The sequence below is a fragment of the Diplotaxodon limnothrissa genome, linkage group LG13 (genome assembly GCF_057381915.1).
Source record: "Diplotaxodon limnothrissa isolate DT_005_m linkage group LG13, D_limnothrissa_male_GT1.1, whole genome shotgun sequence".
Taxonomy (NCBI): domain Eukaryota; kingdom Metazoa; phylum Chordata; class Actinopteri; order Cichliformes; family Cichlidae; genus Diplotaxodon; species Diplotaxodon limnothrissa.
Window position 1 is genome coordinate 13,998,767 of NC_140608.1, and position 20,869 is coordinate 14,019,635.

At 42.4% G+C, this 20,869-nt stretch overlaps 1 protein-coding gene across 2 annotated transcripts in view; it reads right to left on the bottom strand.

The window, feature by feature from the left end:
- slit1a (slit homolog 1a (Drosophila)) overlaps positions 1-20,869 on the bottom strand; it is an 80,906-nt gene that overhangs the window by 26,239 nt on the left and 33,798 nt on the right. For both annotated transcript variants that reach the window (XM_085369282.1, XM_085369281.1), the window contains exons 5-9: positions 7,543-7,614; positions 6,671-6,742; positions 5,612-5,683; positions 4,665-4,828; positions 723-870 (exon numbers count right to left, since the gene is read on the bottom strand). In XM_085369282.1, coding sequence (XP_085225408.1) covers positions 723-870; positions 4,665-4,828; positions 5,612-5,683; positions 6,671-6,742; positions 7,543-7,614 — 528 coding nt within the window. The remainder of the gene's footprint in view (positions 1-722; positions 871-4,664; positions 4,829-5,611; positions 5,684-6,670; positions 6,743-7,542; positions 7,615-20,869) is intronic.

Sequence of the window (20,869 nt, forward strand, 5' to 3'; positions counted from 1 at the left end):
CATGCATAAATCACAAAGTTGCAGTGCCATTTCATGCAGATTTCTGCGAGTGGCATGAAAGCCCGATAAAGAGAACTAAAAAAGACTCGTTTGAAAAGTTTAGCCATGCATTCCTAGGAATTACAGTATCCTGGGCCGTAAACAGTTAATACTCAGACAGATGTTGGAGGGCTGATAAACTGAGGGAGGGATGTTAGTAAAGCACTCGCATGTGGTTCACAGCCATCTGAGCTGATAAGAGCATGCAGTTTCAATCTACAGTCGACCGTAAGACTGTATGTGTCGTTCTCAGTGCACAGCAAAATGATGAATGCCCTGCCAGGTGATTCATGCTGAAAAAACTAACCCAGAACAGCATGCGTACATAAAACAAGCATGCTCATATCTCCCCCGGCCTTGTGAAACCTCTACAATTAAAGAAAACGTTGACTGATGCAAAGAGAATTAAATTAAGAATGTTAAGAATTTTTGAGGAGTTTATAATGAATCTTTTCCATGTCAGTCACTCGTCCATGAAAACACTCTGTAAAGAATTATGGACATTTGTGATAGCTGCAGTGCAGCAGTCATGAAAAATGTATATTTCTAAAGTTTTCAGGCGGTATCAGATTTTGCACTTATTATTTTTCAGACACAGATGGTTTTTATTTGAAGACTTTTTTTTCTTTTGTAAAAGCTTTTTTTTGTCACATGTTTGATAAAGAAAGAAGTAGTGCGCTCACATTTCAGCCATGCTCTCAGGCAGGTTTGCTGGGATGGCAGTCAGACCTTTTCCTCTACAGTCCACGATGTTGTTACTGCAGGTACACATGGCAGGACAAGAGCCTCCACCAGTGCTGCAAGGCTGCGGGCTTGAAGACTCCTGGTGTCCTGAAGAGACAATCAGAGGGAAGGATATGCATAAAAGAGAGGAATGTGGAGCTGCTACAGGTGTGTGAGCACAGGTGAATTTGTTGGTTTCAGGATAACAAGATGTAATGGATGTAATTGCTGGAGATCTTTCTGTGGTGATATAAAGCCCCTCATGCTCCTAATTGAGGCTCAAACTCTTATGCGGCTGCTCAAGTCATCAAGCCTTTGTTTTATAAGCTGAATTGCAAATGAACACGCATTCCTAGGGATGAGAAAAACAAATAAAAGAAAAAGACTTACATAGCTTTTAGAATCAGTGGGTAAGAAACTAGGTTATATATCAAAGCAGTGCCGAAGTAGATGTAGGGGAGAGAAAGCGCTTGAATGAGCTGGAGTGGCAATTGAAGGTCTCCCAATAACATCCATTGATCTCTTCGCAAATATTCCTCCTGAGTCTGCGTTCTCTGGGAAGAACTGATGCCATTCTGCACATTCAGCTTTACAACCCCCCACCTCTCCACTTCTAAAAAGCTTCAACTTTTTAATTTGCATACAGAGCACACAACCCGTCATACTGTCTCTAGATACCTGTTCAAATAGCTATGGCACTGTCAACAGTGTGGTGAAGAGCAGGCGCTTGCGCTGGCAGTACAGCGTGTTTGGTGTGTGCGTACAAGATGTGTGTACGCAAGTCTAACCCAGATAAAATGAATAAAACAGACTTTTAAATGGCCTCATTTACACAGCATTACTAATCCAAGTTTCAAACCATGAATATTTGATCGCGTTCCTATCTATCGCTCAGCTTGTGTGGAAAAATGTTGGCGAGAGAGCCAAGTGGGAGTAGACATTCAGCGAGAGGAAGACAGAGTGAGTGATGGTGAAAGTCGGTGACAGAGAAAGCATAACTCCAGAATCATTATGGTTTACCATAAAATTACTGGCGCGAGCGTTTGGACCATTTAGCTAATAAGACATGTTTAAGGTCAGACTTCATACATCTGGTCAATCATAATCAATTACCTGATGGGACGGAATGCTTCGACACATCTGGGAATCAAGTCAGCGATTATCATCGCGAGTGTGACACTGGTACAGTCCCTCAGCACATGCGATATGAGGCACTGTGATCAGAGGACGGCAGAGGTTTGACAGATCTGGGATCAGGTGTAGGGCAGAGAAAAACTCCCTTCTGATCCAACATGGCATATCTGACAGGCCTGGGATCAGGGGGAGTGCAGAGCACAGCTGGAGCGCCCTTAACAATGACAGCTCTGTGACAGGTACACTTGAGGTGAAGCTGTTTGATGTTTGCTCCTCCCCTGTTTTTTTTTTCCTGCCTATCCCCCATTATCTCTCCAATTCGCCTTCTCTGCTACCCAGTTACCTTCCCATTGCCCTTCTTTTATTTGCTTTCCTTCTTCCAGCAGTTTTCCCCTGCTCCACCTGTACTTTCATACTCCCTTTTAACATCCTCATTTTCAGCCTCTTTATCACTGCAAGCCATTAGCTTCTGTCCATGTGCTCACAAGTCTTGATATTTAACTCCCCTCCATCGCTGGCCTCTTCCCATTTGTCTCCTCTGCAGTTTCCCATTTTTATAGGGTAATTCCTGTTTCACACTACAAGAGCTGTATTGTATTCAACCCTGAAGCAATTTATTATTAATTATTCATCTCAAACACAATATTTTTACTTTTGTATTATATTGTGAGAGCAGTTATGCGGTAGAATTAGTCATCCATTTTTTGTCATATAGAGCATGATGTTGGCACAAGAACCTTTTAACTTTGGGTTTGATCTGCTGCAAACGATCAAGGGAGTTATGCGTAATGTTTGGTTTGAATAAAACAACACACAGAAAAGCCCATTAAGACAAACGGGAGTAACTGTATCCTAAAGCAGAAACTGACGCTTGTGTAATTGGCTACAGCTAAGGGGAAAAAAGATTTTCAGCCAGATTTCAAACCTAAAAACCTTTTTGAAAGAAACAAAATTGTTTGGAGAACAGAAAATGCATCTCACTGCAGAAATTTGTGAGATAACGCAAATGAGTGACTGGTTTTGCACAGGAGTCCCTTCAAGCATTTAGAAAGTTAAAGAAGGAGTGTTTATTCTGCAAATGTTGTTTAAAATCCAATTTTCACCTGGATTTAGTACTTTTTAAATCCGCTTTTCCATTTTTTTAATCATTAAGTATTGGTATACAGCACACAGCAATGTTTTTTTAAACTATTAAAGAATGACCCCATTTTTAAAGGGGACCGATGATAAATCATTGCCTGGAAAAATATTTTTCCTCAAAGCGAAGCAGTAAATGTGTTACTCTGCTCATTACAGGCAAAAATTTACAATACAGTGGTGCTTTCCAGCCTAAAACTGGGACTGAAAGAAAGTGAGTCATAACACAGGGTGCTGCAGAATTTCATCATATTTCGAATCGATGAATAACACACTGTACCCCGTTTTCCTTCTCCTGCCTCTCATAACAGCAACACGCCTCGCTTCTCCATCTTCTTTTCTTCCAACACAGCGCCACCCCGCCCCAAATCCCCCGCAGGTGGCCTGGCCTGGTCACAGCTCACACTAAATACACGCACAACCACACAGTGCTGAACATCAAAAATACTAAAAAAAACCCAAAAAACAGGAGTATGTGTGTATATGCATGTGCCAGCGAGCCAGTCCCTAATGAGTCCTTCACTGGGAGTTCAACTTCTGGTCACTCATCCTCTCAAGAAGAAACTGTTAGTATGTGTTTGTGTGTGTGCATCACTGTGTACTTACACACACAAATACATAGTAGCGGCAGATTTCCTGCTGGTGTTAGCAGGGACAAAAACGATCAGCTATTGACACTCTCAAAAAAAAAAAAAAATCAATGTTTGTCTGTCTACAACACTCCTAACTTTTTTAGGTATTTTTACACAACAGCAGCTTATATGTATGCTACATGAACTACAGCTCTCCATCATTCGAAACCTCAACTTTCTGTATCAGTATCCTATCAGAAACCAAATTTCCCTGACACCCCCTGCTCCCCTTTCGTATCTGGAATCGTTACACTCCCACGCTTTGAGTCTCTTTCCCTGGGCGATGAATAGTTAATGATCTGTGCTGTCACGCCGTATGGCTGCGTAAAAATCACAACCCATGGAGAGAGAGAGACAGAGAGAGGTACACACACACACACAAACGTAGACACAAACACCCCTCGCAGCTGGCGTTGCAAGTGAGATGGCCTTGTGGGGAGTGGAGGTTCTCATGCTGTTTTTCCATTGTCCGGATATGATAACCCCAATGCACGGCATGACACACCCACATGCACATGCTCTCTCTGTCTCTCACACACACACGTGCACGCGCACGCACACACATGCGCACACACCGCAAAAGAAATAGTGATTTCAAAGCCACGGTTATCCTTGTGCTAGAAGGTGAGAAGCTATAAATAATGACAAATTGAGGAGAGAGGGTCTACTGTCAATGGGGGCAGCCATCGCTCCAGCTGTGCGCTGGGCATTTTCCTTGCAACAGCGCCAGCTCCTCAAGAGGTGGGCACTCATGCAAAGGCCAGAAGAGAGCATGGGGTTGCCAGGTTATCATGTGGCTGCCAGGTGAATACACACTGAAACAAAAACACAGGATACTTCCTGTGTTTTTGTGTCAGTGTGACCAGGGGACCGTAAAAGATTTACTCCACAGGGAGACGTTGTCATAAAGAACCATTTTGTTTGCTGCCTTTTGCACAAAAAAAACTTTTATAAAATGCATTGTTTGCTGGTCAAAAGTTTATTGTAAATGTATCTTACCTGAGCAGCTGAATTCATGCTTCTGTACTTCTGCCACATTAAGTCCTCTGAGCTCAGGAGGGGCAGTGCATTGTGTGAATAAGCCAATTGTAGGCCTCTGCCTGAGCCACTGGGCCAACCACGCCAGGTGACAGTCACAGTTCAGATTGTTCGAGTGGAGACGGCTGTTAAATGAGAGGGGGAAAAAAAGAAAAGTTGATTGATTGAAGAAGTTTTCCTTTTCTGTCTAAAATACCACAAGCTGAAGACATAAATAGCATAAAACGTGTCTATTCTTTCCTACAACTCATCACATCCAATCCCTGTGGCAAAACACAAATGATACGCTGCACGGATGATTATAAATGACACTTTCTAAAAAAGAGGAACACTAAAGAGGTCTTTTCTAAACCTACTCCAAACACTGCATTCCTGCAGTGCTGTGCCTGTCCAGAATAACTCTTGCCGTGGTGAGGTGGACCTCTGGAGCATGTGTGTTAACTCGCAAATCCATGTGTGCAGACGCATGGTGTGCACACAAACAGAAAAGCCATATAATACTACCCCACTGGGAGCCTAAAATGTCACCGCAAGAGCAGTGGAGTCACGGTCCAGAGTTTCAGCAGGCATAATTGTTTTAATTTGTGCATAATTTCAGATTTAGTAATCACATACAATGCACAATACACAATAGACTTGTGGGGCTATTTGTGTCTATCTGGGCCAGTTGTTGTCTTTAGATGGAGGGAATAATGGCCCCTGGCATTGCTACAGACCCTTCTGTGTTACTCTGTGGTAATGGCTGCCACCCAACATTGACTGGAATGACAGAACCTGTCTACTCCCATTGAAATCACACAGGACTCAGCCCTTTCTCTGCTTTGCCTGTTTGTGTGTGGAATATTGTTTTATTTTTATGGGAAATATCTCCGGATCAGTAGAAAAGTGGTGGGATTTGTGAGACTTACAAAGTCCGTAGTTTGGGCATGTGGTTGAAGCTAGAGACGGGGATGCTGCTGATGTTGTTGTTGTTCAGCGTTCTGTGAAAAAGAAAACAAGATTTTAGCATCGGTAAACTTTTTGGAATCAGTTCTCTTTGAAACTCTCCCCGTCTCTCTTTCTTCTCGTGGCCTATCAGGAGTCTAGCACCTTATTCCTCGCAGATGCAGACATTCATGCATGCAAATATGCACAGGCAAGCTCACAGTCATGATCACACCACTTTCATCGAACTCTGGGCATCAGCTGCAGAAAGAGAATCGGGTCATTTCAATCAGCCTAATAACCCTTTGCAATATTTCAACCTGCTACCCCCTTTCAACGCAAGCTGTCCTCCTCCCCCCACGAAACCTATAAATACAGACCCTATCAAAACAACCCCCTATCCCTGCTTGTACCACTGTGACAACCCTACGACTATTTCCTCCATGTCATGACAGCAGCTGTCACTTTTTTCAAACCCTTCATACACAAACACACATGCAAAACAGCCTTTCACTATCAAAATAGCAAGCCTGTCAAAGTGCCCTCGTCCCCCTGCCTGAACTGTAAGTCTAAATTGTTTCAGGTGGAGAGCTCTAACAGAGACCGCTTGGACACTTTAGACAAGGGATGATTAATTGAATGTTCAAAAACTGCTAAGCATGGTCACCAATGCATGGAGGATTGAGTGCTAACTTGAATAGGATTCTTTTTTTTTTTTTTTGTAAAATGGTAGGAACCCCCAAATGTCAGATGGCCTGCCCAGAAGTGGGTGATGTGTAGATGGAGGTGAAGTGGTGGGCAGGTGGGGGGTGTTAATGTGATCGAAGGGAACACTGCTGTCAACTGTGACTTAATGGAGCTTGGTCTCCATGATGCTGGCCCCCCTCGTGAGGCCCACAGGGGGGTATTTTGGTATAAGCCAGGCCTGTGCTTTGTTAGTTATGCTTATTAGCGAGGCCAAAACAATGTCTTAATTTAACTAAGTGCTTTAATGGAACAATAGAGGGCTGGGTTGGATGAATAGCATCACTTCAGATACTTACAGCACTTCCAAGCCTCTCAGAGCTCTGAAGGCTCCGTCCTCTATGCAGCTGATGTGGTTTTTATCCAGCTGGCTGCAGATCACACACAAGAGAGAGCCTTTGTTACACGAGGCACATACAGTAAACAATCTTTCCGCCTCCCTATAGGCTATTTGTAATCATGGGTACAGTGAGCAGAACACTGATGGATTGTGGTAAATCAATACTGGTTTAGTCATCTCAGCTCTTGTAACCCCAAGAGTAGCACTTCACTAATTGTTTATCTGCATCGATACACCTCATAAATCTACAGTATGTGTCCGTGCGAAGATGCAAATCAGTGTTGCTACAAGACGCCTTTGGGGAGCTCTGTGTGTGTGTGTGTGTGTGTGTGTGTGTGAGCGTGTGTGTGAGCGTGTGTGTGAGCGTGTGTGAGGTAGTTAGTCTACTTAATCAGTGTGATGCACAGTCTGCTGGAATTACACATACCGACATGTACATAATGTTTTGCGGTTACCAAAGGCCATTAACCCGACTGGATAAATATTGGAAAATGTTCATTTACAGTAGCTTGTAATATAATAATTTATTCTGTATAATCTTGCTTGACTCTTCATTGACTTGCCATAACTGCAATGTTAGAATCATGTTAATAACTAATTAACCAGTTATTTTTATACTTCCTTAAGCGACTTTTAATCACTTAACTGTTTCCATGTATTTTTCAGTTTGTAAATGTGGTTACTTTCAGATGTTGCTAGACTTTTTGGTTGCATTCATCATAACCTCATAACTTTTTTAAAGCTTCTATAGACCAATCCTTATTTAATAACGAAGATAACTGTACATTGCAGGGCAGAGCACATTTACCCTGGAAAGAGTGAGGTACTCACAGGTTTTTGATGTCTGTAGCTCCCCTGAAAGCTTTTCTGGGAATGGACTGGATGTAGTTCTCGCTCAGATCTCTGCAGACACAATAAGAAGGCATCGGTTAGAGACAATCCATCCTCGATTATCGCTTTGGTTTGGTCTTTTTTTACTTTGAGAGGATGTGTGTCCAATATAACTCAATTTCGGAAGCAATGTTAACATGTTCCAGCAATTTCCTCTGTGAACCTTTCACTTCTAGTGTTTAAGCATGCTTTGCTAGCAGCAGGAATCAAACTCTATTCAGTGTAGCTCTTTCTTTTAACACACTCAATGGTGCAGAACAGGAACGCTATGGGCATTTTTTTCCCTTCTGCCAACACCCTTAGGTCTGATACTGCATGGCCAACTCATTCATAATGAAGATGTTATTTTTTTTGTTGTTGGCTGTATTATTCAATGTTCACTCAGGCTATAATTTGTTCACTGTGCCCTGACCATGCACTGGTGTGAGGCACCAGTTCACAGACAGTTGGGCAGACAGACAGCTGGGCAGCGACCAATGAGATGTTGGTGGTGTTCCCGCAGTAGCACAAAGAGCATTATTTTCCCATATAATATTTGGTGTGTGTGTGAGTGTGTGTGTGTGATAATCAACCCGAACAGAGAGAAAAGCAGTATTTGAAGCACAAGACCTATTTTAATTGTCACAGTATTTTGCCTATTGTTTAAATTGTGAGCTAACCTGACTCAGAAAGCATGTAACCATCTTCTGTACATACTCTACTCAGGGAAACTCTTGGCTGATACCAGAGAGGCTCCTGCCTCATGCAAGGAAGGCTCCCACAGCCCGGACAGATGTAAACAGAGCACTTATGGTCACCCACAGAAGGGCTAAGGCACAACACCAGAATCAGACTTTGATGACTCCTGCTTAGTTAATGTTCATGCGCACCACAGCATGCAATCCTCTGATGCACACAACAAATATCCACGCTAAAACCCCCATGGGGTAATGCTAAAATGAGTTCCCAAGACACACAGTCTCACATAGTGTCCCCACTGGGTGATGCTTTCCAGAATGTTCCCGGGAATGAATATCGCACAGACATTGTTTCGGCAGGATACAAAAGAGGGGAGTAAAACGCATTACAGCGGTTGTGTTGCTCAATCCATCTAATGAATGGGTGGTTGTTTCTTTACGGTACAGCAAAAATTAAAAGAGTACTATGCAGGCCACTGCAAATACACCACAATTAAAATGGAATTTGTGTGTTTGATTCCATGGCATAAAATATTGAGGTCAGATTGAAGTGTGGCAGTCTACTCTGACTTGTAGGGTCTTGCCCCGTGTTTACAGTCTTGTTCCATTAAAAGACGGCATTACAATGATGTTGCATGGGAATGACCGTGTTAGGGGCACTTTTATTTAGTGGATAAGGGAACAAGTAAGCAGCCCTTTATATGGCTGCTATTCTGAACACACAAAAACCTGACGAGCACGTACAGATGTGCAAATGAAACACACACGTCGCTGGCTCGCGTTCAGACAGAACATAAATATTCCATCTAGTGGCACATTCTAATTTTATCCTGTGAGGTTTCTGAGTTACATTTTCTCGGAAGATCTGCATAACATCTGCTTTCATTGAGATATAGGGCATCACAGTTAGCAGGCAATTTAGGCAATTACACAACAATAATCTAGCTATTCTGTCAGTCTGCCATATTTTGCAGGATCATATCCCAAACACCAAACCGGCTTCGTGTCTCCTAACTAGCAAACATGAGAGCCAGAACGGTTGTGCTCCCTCCAGCTCCTTTGTTGTTCTCTTGGCAAAACAGCATGAGTGAAGAAATGAAAGCTGAGTCAGTCTGGCACCCGGGCTGAATTGGTGCCGCTTATCAAAGGAGGTCTACCTGGACCTGAACTCTAATTACTAATTAGTCCCCTCACCTTCTCTTCACCTTTCTACAACAAAAGAAAATCACCAACACACAAAAGATGTCTCTTTTGTGATCTTCTGCATACATTTGGTTAATGACTTCTTGCCCCTGGACATATGAGGATATCTTTTCTCTGTGTGGTGGTTGTATGTGTGTGTTCACTCCCAGGCTCCAATGGGAAATTTCAACAAATTGCTGTGCTCAGGCGGCATTAAATGCCGGAGGCAGTAGGTGCTGGGAGAGGAAGAAAGACATAAATATGGGGACAGGCATGAGAAAAGGATGGAAAGCTCTGATGATATGAGGACAATCCCATTTTTGTAAGTAGTAAAATGATAGCTCTAGGGTGAACTCGTCAATCCTGCTAGCATGCTAAAACACAATTGGTTAGAGTGATCTATAGACTACCAATTATGGTGCTGTTTGACTGGATTTGGTGCTGAGGTCGTGGGAGGTCACTTAAAAAATATAAGTCTATTCTGGGACAATGTGCACCCCCCCCTCAAAAAAACCCATGACAACTATAAATGATGCTATCTATAGTGCCAGAAAATCTCATTTACTTATACTGCTTTTGTCCCTTTGCATGTTTCTTTCTCTCCCTTTGTCACATCAAACACAATAATCACAGTGGTCATGGTTTGGAGTCTGAAGTCTTCTGTATTCTATAAGGATTTATCGACGGGTTAAACTCCTACAGGAGCCAGAACAATATTAAATTTAGCAACTCGACATTTCTGCATTTACACATTCCTAAAATGGCAAACAGGACATTTCTGTGGGAGACCATACTGTATTTTACATAGTCTGTGGTTGCCCCTCACTGGTATTTTCTAAGCTTGGCTCCAACTGTGTTGCTGCTGAGAACTTTGACATCTCTGATTAGTTGATTTCAGTCGAGCTGATTTCAGGGAAGCACTGATCCATTCAAAAACAGACATGATTATATGACAACAGTCACCACAAATAGAGATAATGGTCACCATGGTGTTTGACACAAAATCTAGCGACAGTAAATCTAATGTTAAAGCCTTTTAGCAAATACCACGACAGTGCATCACTTGTGCAGCAGCCCAGAGATAGTTCAGAAATCATCTTGGCAAAGGAACCACTTCCATCTTCTTTGTGCCTTGTTTCTTCATGAAATCATCTTGGATTTGAGTGTCTGGCCAGCGCATATGTTTTAAAATGTGTGTACTGCATCAGACTTATCTAACCTCAGAGTCAGATAGTGGATTGCAGGAGCAGATAAAGTCAGGAGACGAAGGAGAAGCGGTTATAACCTCCGGGCTTCATGACACTCGCAGAGCTCTGTTCGGGGTAGAAGAAACCACCAGAGCTTTGCAGCAGTCGCCACTGCCCAGACTCCTTCCATGCACTCATTACAATGCGTTGAAGAATATCCCGAGGCAGTCCCTCAGCCTCTACTCCAAGGCTGAGGGACTTGCTGCAATGTTAGACCTACAACTTTTTCTTTCCTTATTTCCTGCACGCAGCATGCCTTTTTTTCATCATAGGTGTGCGATCCAACGCTTGAGTGAACAAGAGTGAGTGTTCAAAAGAGCCAAGACCTGGTATACATTTACCTTAATGCACTACATACCATGCAAGTGGGCAGTTAGTTCATTAATGTACCCCTGGCTCTTTCTGGGTGACGTTGCTCACAGTTCATTCCCATTGTTGCCGTAATGATGCGGTAACACACATGTTTTCAGGTGTGTCTTCGCTGTATGAACTACAGTCTCTAATATACTGCGGTCAAGCTTTTTAAGGTTTCACTTATTCAGGACCTCAAACAATCTTATTGTTTAATCAGTGTAAATTGCTCTGATAATAAACGTAGCTACTGATATGCTGGTTTACAAGAATCCCCGCAGAGTCTATATCTGAAATAATTAGCTATGTTATCAGACATAGCTCAAGGCGCCTGGTCTGAAGATTAGCTCCACGCTGAAGGTAATGTCTGGTTCCTGTCTGATTCACATCATTAACCTCTGATCTCTATCTCAGTACACTACACTAACACTGTACATACCTTCATGATACACATACCTACTATGGTTTCATGTTAATATACGGATCAAAACGCCAGCGTAAAGACACGCTGTGACCCTTTTAATTCTTTTGTGGAGGTATGGGCAAAATGAATATCTAGGGATGCTGAAGCAGTTCAGCCACTTAATTAAAAACAAAGTATAACGTTTCAGGCATTTCAGCTTTTGCATTTAAATTTTTTGACTAAAACTCAAGGAAGCTACATGTTCACATGGTAGCAACTTGATGATCACAAGGTAGTCGGATTTATTTCATCTATTTTGCTCTATATGGGATCATGAAAGCTTCTTTGAGCTGATCCCTTGTCATGTTTGATTTGGCAGAGTTTTACACTGGATGCTCTTGCTGACACAACCCAAAAGGGAATTAGTGTCTCTGTCTGGAATGGAAGCAGAAACCTTTTGCTTGCTAAGCCAGTGCGTTAACCACTACACTACGGAGGCACCGCCCTGTAGGGGACCATAATTACCCAAATGAACATTATGCTGTATTAAAGGTAGCTTTTTAAACCAATAACTCACCAAGAGAGTGTTGCACTAAATCAATTGCGAAGTAGTGTTATATCTCATAAACTTCTATTAAGTTGAGCCTCTTTCAGAAATCCCTGAAGTTTCCCTCTTATGATCATGAGGAAGAAAGCAAGTTTAAGGCACATCTGCATTGGCTTCACTTTTAAGGCAGTCCAGCTTTTATACACATTTCGTGGCTGACACCTGCAAAGCTTCAGGATATTTGGTGTGGGCGTAATTTATATCTCGTAATGACCTTTATACACATAGACATATTTGCACATGAGCTTACATGTGAAAACAAATAACTGCCTCTGTCATACACGAAAGATTTCTTAGTTTCCGACTTTGTGCCTCCACATTTGGCTGTCAAAAGCTTTGATACATGGGAGGATAAATCCTATTTATGATATGTTAGTTTTAAAGCTTTTCCTTAGGAGAAATTTCAACTGCCGTTTAAGAAGATGTGTGCACTCTGTCGACTTCATTGATGCCTTCTACAGCTGCTGGTCACTATTAACACTTTACTTTTCTGTATACTTTTTCTTAAACATTCTCAAGGTGAACTCAGGTTGTTTTTGAAAGAGATATTCTCAAAAATATGCAATGAAATAAATACATCTTATTTGTTTGTTTGCTTTTCACTGCTGCATAACTTGGGGAAAACCAGCTATTTTCGAAACGCTGTCACATGTATGAAAGTGTGGGTAAATGTAGACCACTTCCCATCAAGAGATGAGATTTGTTTGGGTGATAGCTCTTTTAAATTTCAAAAGCAAAGAAAATCACTTAAATGCACTGGATAGAAATCTTTTTTTTCACAGGGCAGCAACTCAGTAATGCAGAAAGGGATGAAGATTTCCTGTTGCTGCTTCACAGCCGTTCACCCTTATTTCATCACTCTCTCTTCAGTCCACCTCTTCCTGCATTGTTCTTTTACAAAGAGTTATACAGTCAAGCTACGAAAACATTTCAACCTATTTTAAAAATATCACAGTCAATGAAAAGAAGCTCCTGATCCATTTATTACTAATTAAATTTTATGGCGATTATAAATAGAGTATCTCTCTAAAAGACTTCCCTCTATGGTCCCTGTGTAAGTGCATTTATTTTAGGCCGGGTGTTTGTTTTCTCAAGAGCTCGACTAGATTACATGATAAGAAAATGTTTACCCTTGCCAAATGCTCTTAATTTTATTCTACCATTTAAAGAGGGAGAAAAAGACAGAAAGACAGAGGGGGAATGTGTCTGATTACTTACTCATTAAGAGAGTTAATGAGGTGTGTGAGAGCTGTTAAAAGAATGGCAGTGTGCTGCCACTAAATGCTAACTACTTTCTTCCTCCCTGCATGGTAAAAACCCACAAGTAGACACACATATAAACAGCCACATAAACAAACTGTGGGCCTTCAAAAAGAAGTCATTGCACGTGGAAATGTACCAACAAATGAGTCAAGATACAACTGCAAATAGAGAGCAATGCTTTCAGATAGAGAAACTAAGCCAAACATACACAAACTGTTTATGTCTACATATCATTTATTCCTCTGTCAAGGGCATAATTACCTAAATGTTTATTAGCAATCAAAGTGAAGGCCTGGGATTCAAAAAGGAAATTTTGCAGGTGACTTTAATGTCGATACTCTTTTTTTGGACCAGAGACTTAACCTGGTAAAATCCCAGGAACAACACAAGGAAGTGGCAGGCAAGCCACAAAAGGTGACTATGATTTTAAAAAGTTTAATTAAAAGAAAAAGAACCTTGAAGTTTGAAAGGGTTACATTTTGACAGTTATCAGCACTCAGAGGCCATAACACACAAAAATAAAGCAAAATATAAGAAAGGTAAGTCTGAAGAGTCATGAGTCTATTTTGAGCTTAACAAACATGCCTTGTGTGTTGAAGACATAAACAAAAACTTTAATGTGCTGACACGCTTTGTGTACTGTATGTGTAGACAGGTCTTTGGTTGAGCTGAAAGAGAACAAAAATGAGTGAAGGTGTATATGTGTGGGGGGATAACATAAAGACAATGAGGTGAGAAAGCACATAGATCGAGTCTGCAAGGCCTTTGGACCCTCGCCAAAAACACAGGCATGAACATGTGAATTTGTGTGGCCCGGAGAGAGTGACTGAGAGTGACTGAGTGTTCCTGTGTGCGGCCAAGACTGTCGCTGCCTTCCTTCTCACCCTCACGCCCTCCCCCAATCCTGCTCTCTCCACACCTTCACGTCTTGCTTCCCTTCCGGCTAAAATAAATGATAAACATGCCTCTTAGCCGTGCCTCCCTTCACTTTCTCCCTGCTGTCTGACCTCAGTGTTTCGTGCCTCCGCAAAGGAGTAAGTGCAATCTGGACGAGCGAGCCAGACACCACCACTATCATCATCATCGTGATTACCATTATCATCTGCAGGTCAAAACACCGTCTTAACGTCTTAAAATCTTTCATTCATGCTCACACAAATTATCATGCACACGCACACAGATGTGGTACACTAGCATGCTCGGTGTGTAAGGTGCCTCTCTCATCCCTTTGTGGTGGAGAAAGGAGGAGAGAGCTTAGTGGGAGGAGGACTGGTAAGCAGCGACGGAAAAATCGCTTCTTTTACAAAGAGAAGAATAACGAGGCTGCTTTAGGAATACTCTTACACAAAAACCCAAGAGAGAAAGTCTTGCTTCCCTACTCTTTTTCTCTCTTCTTGGACTAAATATAGGCCATACAAAGAATCACAATGAAAAACAAATACTGGACTAATACTGAATGCAGCACATTTCAGTGGCATCTGTTTGTCTTTGTTGTCTTTGTTTTACTTTGAAAGCTAATGTCAACTAAAACTAGTACAAACAGGCAGGGAAAATAATTGATTGGAGCTACGTATCACTTCCCCCTTTCCTCCGCAGTGTCACTTTCTCTATTTATTTATATGGACTGCAGGAAATATGTCATTGAGCAGCATTATCTCATTTCCAGCAGGCCAGTTGGACTGTCATAGCAGCCTTCTTGTTTATAACTTTAACCCTCTAAAGTCTTGCACTTCTGCACATGCTGAAAGAGGGGAAAGGGAGGCCATTGTGGACGCATCTGGGGAGAGTTTATGATTTATTCTGATGCTGAAAAATAGAGCTAGCCTAACACGCTCTGTCTCTCTCCTTCCCCTCACTCTCACAACACACACACATAGACACACTTCCTCAAACTGTCTCTTTTCGATGGGACCTAAAGGGGATTTCATGGATGGACTCCGCTCTAATCATCTGCAGCTCACCAACCAATGAGAAACACACAGCGCTCCCAGACTGGAAAACTCAACAACCACCAAGAGAAAACACAATGTCAGTGGAACTTATCAAGTCCACATGATGGCTGACACACACACACTGAGACTCAAGACAGAGCTAGTTTAACTGTTATCCACATCTCTTCTTTCACTGTAAATGATTCATGATGTCTGTGTGTATTTGCAGGCTTAAAAGTCCCATATGACCGCACACATGTGGCTGCGTGCTCTGCTGCCACCCATGAAGCAAGTTAAAGGGTTTCTATAGCAAGAACGAGGGAGAAAATCTATACTTGGTCAGAGCTCTAGATTCACCCTAATTTCCCCCTACCATTATGTCTGCTTGAGTTTCTGAGTGTGTCCAAGCCTTTCATTGGCAGTCAGGCTGAATGATGGAGCAGGGCTGAGCAGCATCGATCATGACAAACGCTTACAGGCACTATCAACAGACAGCGGGGTGTACGATAGCGATGCTTTGCACAGGGGCACAGCCAAGCCCTGTCTCCATCCATCATGCTGTCTACCTGCTGGAGAACAATGTGAGAAGAAAAGAGGAAAAGCCAGGAGGGTGAGGTAGAACCACCTCTCAACAGGTCCATTATCACTCCTATTACCTATCTGTGCATTAGCCAGCGGGCTCGCTCCAAGCCAGAAATAATCATCTCCATCTCTCAGAATAGCCTGGAAATCATTTTACTAGATTGGACTAATGTTTTACACAGAGCCAGGGTGGGAGAAAAAGGGAAGGAGACAGCCATTTAGAAAAACAACAAAGTCAATCCGGTTGGCCGGTCTCACTCTCCCTTTATCACACACACACAAGCCTGTGCGCGCACACATACTGTGTGGTCTTGCTAAACTAGTTAAAGATGCCTCTTTGTGGATGGCTGGCTACCTAGAAAGTGGAAAACTGATCCCGAAGATCGGATGACAGCTTTTCCTGGAAACGCTGGTCTGAGGTCAGTGTTATTGAGCCACTGTGATGACAGATCCACCGCACCTAACCACAGGCAGCTGATACCAGATCAGAGGACTGTCACAAAGATACACATTCAGGAGCTATTTCAATCAACACAAAAACAGCAAGCTTCGAGAGGTCTAATTGACTCCATGCAAAGACGATAACATTTTCGGAAGACTGAGAATAGAAAAAAAAAAGCATGAACCAGAGGAGAGTAGATTTGATGAATGCTGACCAAACTGAACCCCTGCATAAATCACCTCCTCGTTTCCTCTGGATTTCTCTAAAGAACTTGTATACATCCTCGTCTATTCTCTAGAGTGACTGAAATCGAGAGTGAGATCTCCCAGTCATTACTTTAAGCATTTACAGTTGCCATCACACATGGAAAGTATCGCAAAAGGAGACGAGAGGACTAAGCCAGAGGGAAGGTGAGCAGAGTAGCTACCTTTACGTTGTGCTTGTTCTCCCTCCAAATCCCTCTGAAAGCTCAACTTAAAAACAGCCCAAAGGTACATGCCTAGATATACAAAGTCAAGGACGCAGAGTCTAAACAGACTTCATTAAAATGGAAACCTGCACGCTGTACATTTAACCCATCTCGCTACTTAATGGCTACACAGTTACTTCTCTAAACTTTTAATCATTTTAAATATATTTGTATTACTTATTTAAATGGTTACATTTCGCAGGTGTGCACTGACTTAAATATAACCCATGCCGTTAAATACACATTATGATGTTGAGGGGAACAACAGGCACTGAGTGGGAGGCAGTTGTTCCATAACACAGAGGAGAGGAGAAGTGATGGAACAATAAAGACTGCAGACTCTGGCTCACCGTGATGTATGAGACAGGTGCATTGTGGCTGACATCAAGTCAACAGTTCTCCCTGGGCATGCTGTATATCACCTTATCTTTAAGAGGACACACTCACATGCACACAAACACACACTCCAAGGCATACACATGTACGGTGCTTTGACTTCCATACACAAAATATCCTAAGGCAGCAAGAGAGCAATGTAATCAGCAGTAAGTCAGGGGTCTCATCCTGATGTTTCTGCACCGAGTAATCCACAAAGCACACAACATAGGCACTCGGGGTTTGCCAAAGGCAAGATCACCAAGTGTACACAACACATTTTCACAAATTTAAGGTGGAATCAGAGTCGTGCATGGTAATATTCATGGTAATAAGTTCGTCCAGTGTAGAGTTGTTGTTAGAATTATTGGTTACAGGCGTTCTAATGTCCTAACATCAGGCTTGCATCTTGATAATGATGACTTCATTCAGAGATGCCCACGATAAAGGTTTTCTTACTAAAGTATAGTTCTTACTACTGAAAGATGTTTGCCAATAAAAAGGAAAAACTGAGGATTTCTTTTATTTAATGTTTCCACAGTCATCAGTCTCTAGCAGCATCAGAAATTTGGATGAGAAAAATAAAAAGCTCTCAGTGCAGCAGCCATGGTTTGTTACATATCTGAGGAGTAAAATGGGTATGGCAAGGCCTACTCAAGACAATCTATAGGCCCACTCTGTGTGTAGACATCGTTTCTGTTTGCTTTTCTGACTAGAAAAAACCCAGAAACAAAACTTTTCAAACATCTAGAGGCAAAAGCATACACTTATTCTCCTAATTTACCCTAACGATGAAGTAATACAGCACAGATGCCCAGAATAAGTACACTGGATACATATAACACAATAACACCTGGGTGAGTTTCAGGTCAGAGCTACTCAGGGACTTTCCATCTCCTTCTGCTCAGACTGCACTGCCTGTCCCAGACATCTTATTACATAAGTAAAAAGCTAAAGGTTAACCACTGGTCAGCTAGCACTGTTTCTGTGTATGTGTGTGTGTATGAAGAGATCTGAGGAGGCGATATTTCCATTCTATGACACACGTGTGTGTGTGTGTGTGTGTGTGTGTGTGTGTGTGTGTGTGTGTGTGTGTGTGTGTGTGTGTGTGTGTGTGTGTGTGTGTGTGTGTGTGTGTGTGTGTGTGTCAGGGGTCAGCAGAGGTATTCATAGAGGTATGAATAAATAACTGCAGGTTCTCTGAGACTATGGAAATCTTTCATGAATATAACATGAGGCAGTCAGGACCCCAAATGGCTGTAGTCACAAATCAGCAATGCACACACACAGATGCACAAAGTCTATCAAACTAAATGTAAAATATATGTGATGTTGTTTTTTCTTTCTCTTTTGATTCAGCTTTCAACTTCACAGCTTCTTCTGTGTCTTTTGAATTATACTGATCCTTGAGGTGATTTTGTTCAATTAACAGTTTGTTTTGATGTCCGTTTGAATTCATGCTGACCTTTTTTTTCTTGGGCTCATAAGGGGTTTTGCAAACACCCTTTGGAAAGCTGGGATTAAAACTGCAGTCAGAGTGCCTCAAAGCCTCTGGGCTTTCATTTTCATTTCTATCAGTGTTCTTCATTAACTTCACCGCATAAAGAAAGTCATTCCACAAGAGCTAACGGCCCAATACTTTGCAGATTCGATTTTGCTCAGGCAGCAACTCAAAACCCACATCTGGTGAGTGTGTTTGTAATCCTTGTGTTGGGATGGGTTCGCAGTCCAAACTAAAGGTGCGAGGCCAGAAACCGCAGAGGTGCTGGTTGCTAGGAGACAAAAAGGTACCCAGCTGGAATTGTGACTAAGCCTTGAGAGTAGTGTGTGTGTGTGTGTGTGTGTGTGTGTGTGTGTGTGTGTGTGTGTGTGTGTGTGTGTGTGTGTGTGTGTGGAAGTGGAAGGGGCGGACAATGCAAATGGTCCCAGCTGTGCTGCAGTGGGTGGGAGTCGTCCTGAGAGAAAGAGCTAAACAATGGACATCACAGACTCCTCTGGATGTTTACCCTGTCTTCCACACTCCTTCAGAATACCCTCATCCTCCCACACTGACAGCCCACATACAGCGTAGACAACTGAGTGAGTGAGTGAAGCAAACTTTGCAACCAGACAGTGACAGACAAAGACAACAATTCGAGCTTGTGAATAGGATCATTTACTATGAATTGTTCGACATGTTTTCAAAAGAATTATGGCACATGTTAATGTGAATCGTTTCGGTGGATCTAAAGTTATTCCAAGTGAGGTTTTTAGATTGACCAGAGCACCACCGTAACTGAAAAACACATCGCTCTTGCTGTCTGACAGCCTACCTGCCTCTTTTATTCATTTGGTATGTGATATTCCCTGCTTGGATTTCTTAAAATATTTTCGAACCATCGCATATGGCCTTGAGGTGTGTTCATTAATGAGTGACCGGCCTGGAGCTGCAGATGTGATCTGCAATGCTCAGGAGATAAAGATGAGGCCAGACTCTGCTTTCAGGATTAATGAACCTTTGCAGAGGTGCAGCTGTAGGCATGGGCTATTACCACAGGGGCCAAACGTGCACTCCAGCACGCAGACATACTCACAAAATATATCTCCAAAATGAAAAAAAACCCCCAAAAAACAAACAAAAAACCCCACAATAATTTTTCCTTTTTCTTACAGTGTCAAACACAATGGAGGCTAAAGCACATCCGTCATCAACCCCAAACATTAGCATAAAGACTGATTACTCCCCAGGGCTGAGAGTCATCTGCTGAAGTAATGAAGGCATGCCAGTACAGTTAGCAAGCTGTCACTAGCCAGATGAGGCCAATACCTTCAGATAAATTACTGAAACAATGACAGTGATGATGGATAAGTGGGAATACAGTGGTGTTTTGTTCCATATGTGTGAGTACTGAATCAAGTCCATTTGCTCTAGCTGAACTAACATGCCACTGTGCTTGCTTGTGTAATCATGTCTTTGGCAGCCTGTGTTTTTGTGTGTTCTTGAAAGCAACTTCGGGATCATTTTATTGCCATAAGTTCTGCATGGATGCCGATACATAGCCCGGGGCTGAGAGCATGAATACTTGTGGCTGTGTGTTTGTGTGTGTGTTTGTGTGTGTGTGGGTGTGTGTGTGTGTGTGTGTTAAAGAGACTGTTAGCCCCCGAGGACGCTGTGTGTTACAAAGCCAGCCTGGCACTCACTAAAGGACCAACTGCCAGAGCAGGGGGCATGAAATTAAAACTCACCACCCAGGAAAGAAAGAGGGAGAAAAAAATCAGAGGGAGGAAGTCGAGGATGAGGAGGAGGAGTAGGTGGCGGAGGACAAACAAAGGATAATTAAGATGCAGGCCAGGAGACAATAGGCTGGCAATATAATATTGCCCAGGTCAAAGAGGGAACAAAAGAAATTTGCAACAGCAGAGTGGAAATGTGCTCTGCATTAATGATGTCTGCTGCAATCCTTCGACGCGATATATGTGACACAGGAAAAAATAATGATGTGACTGAAAGAAAATCACGCAACTATCGAGAAAACCACAAGAAAGACCACAAACTGTTTGGAGGAAAATTGACGCTGACCCTTTAGAACTTGAAAACCACATATCACGTGTTCACTTACCTTTATTTCTGCCAGACATACATTTGGTTTGTGTTTCTTGAGATGGCAATAGATCATCACACACATGTATACTCTGCTTCTATGTAGGCGCCCATGCCATTTTCACCTCTGACCTCTAAAAAGAACTAGAGGCCCAGAG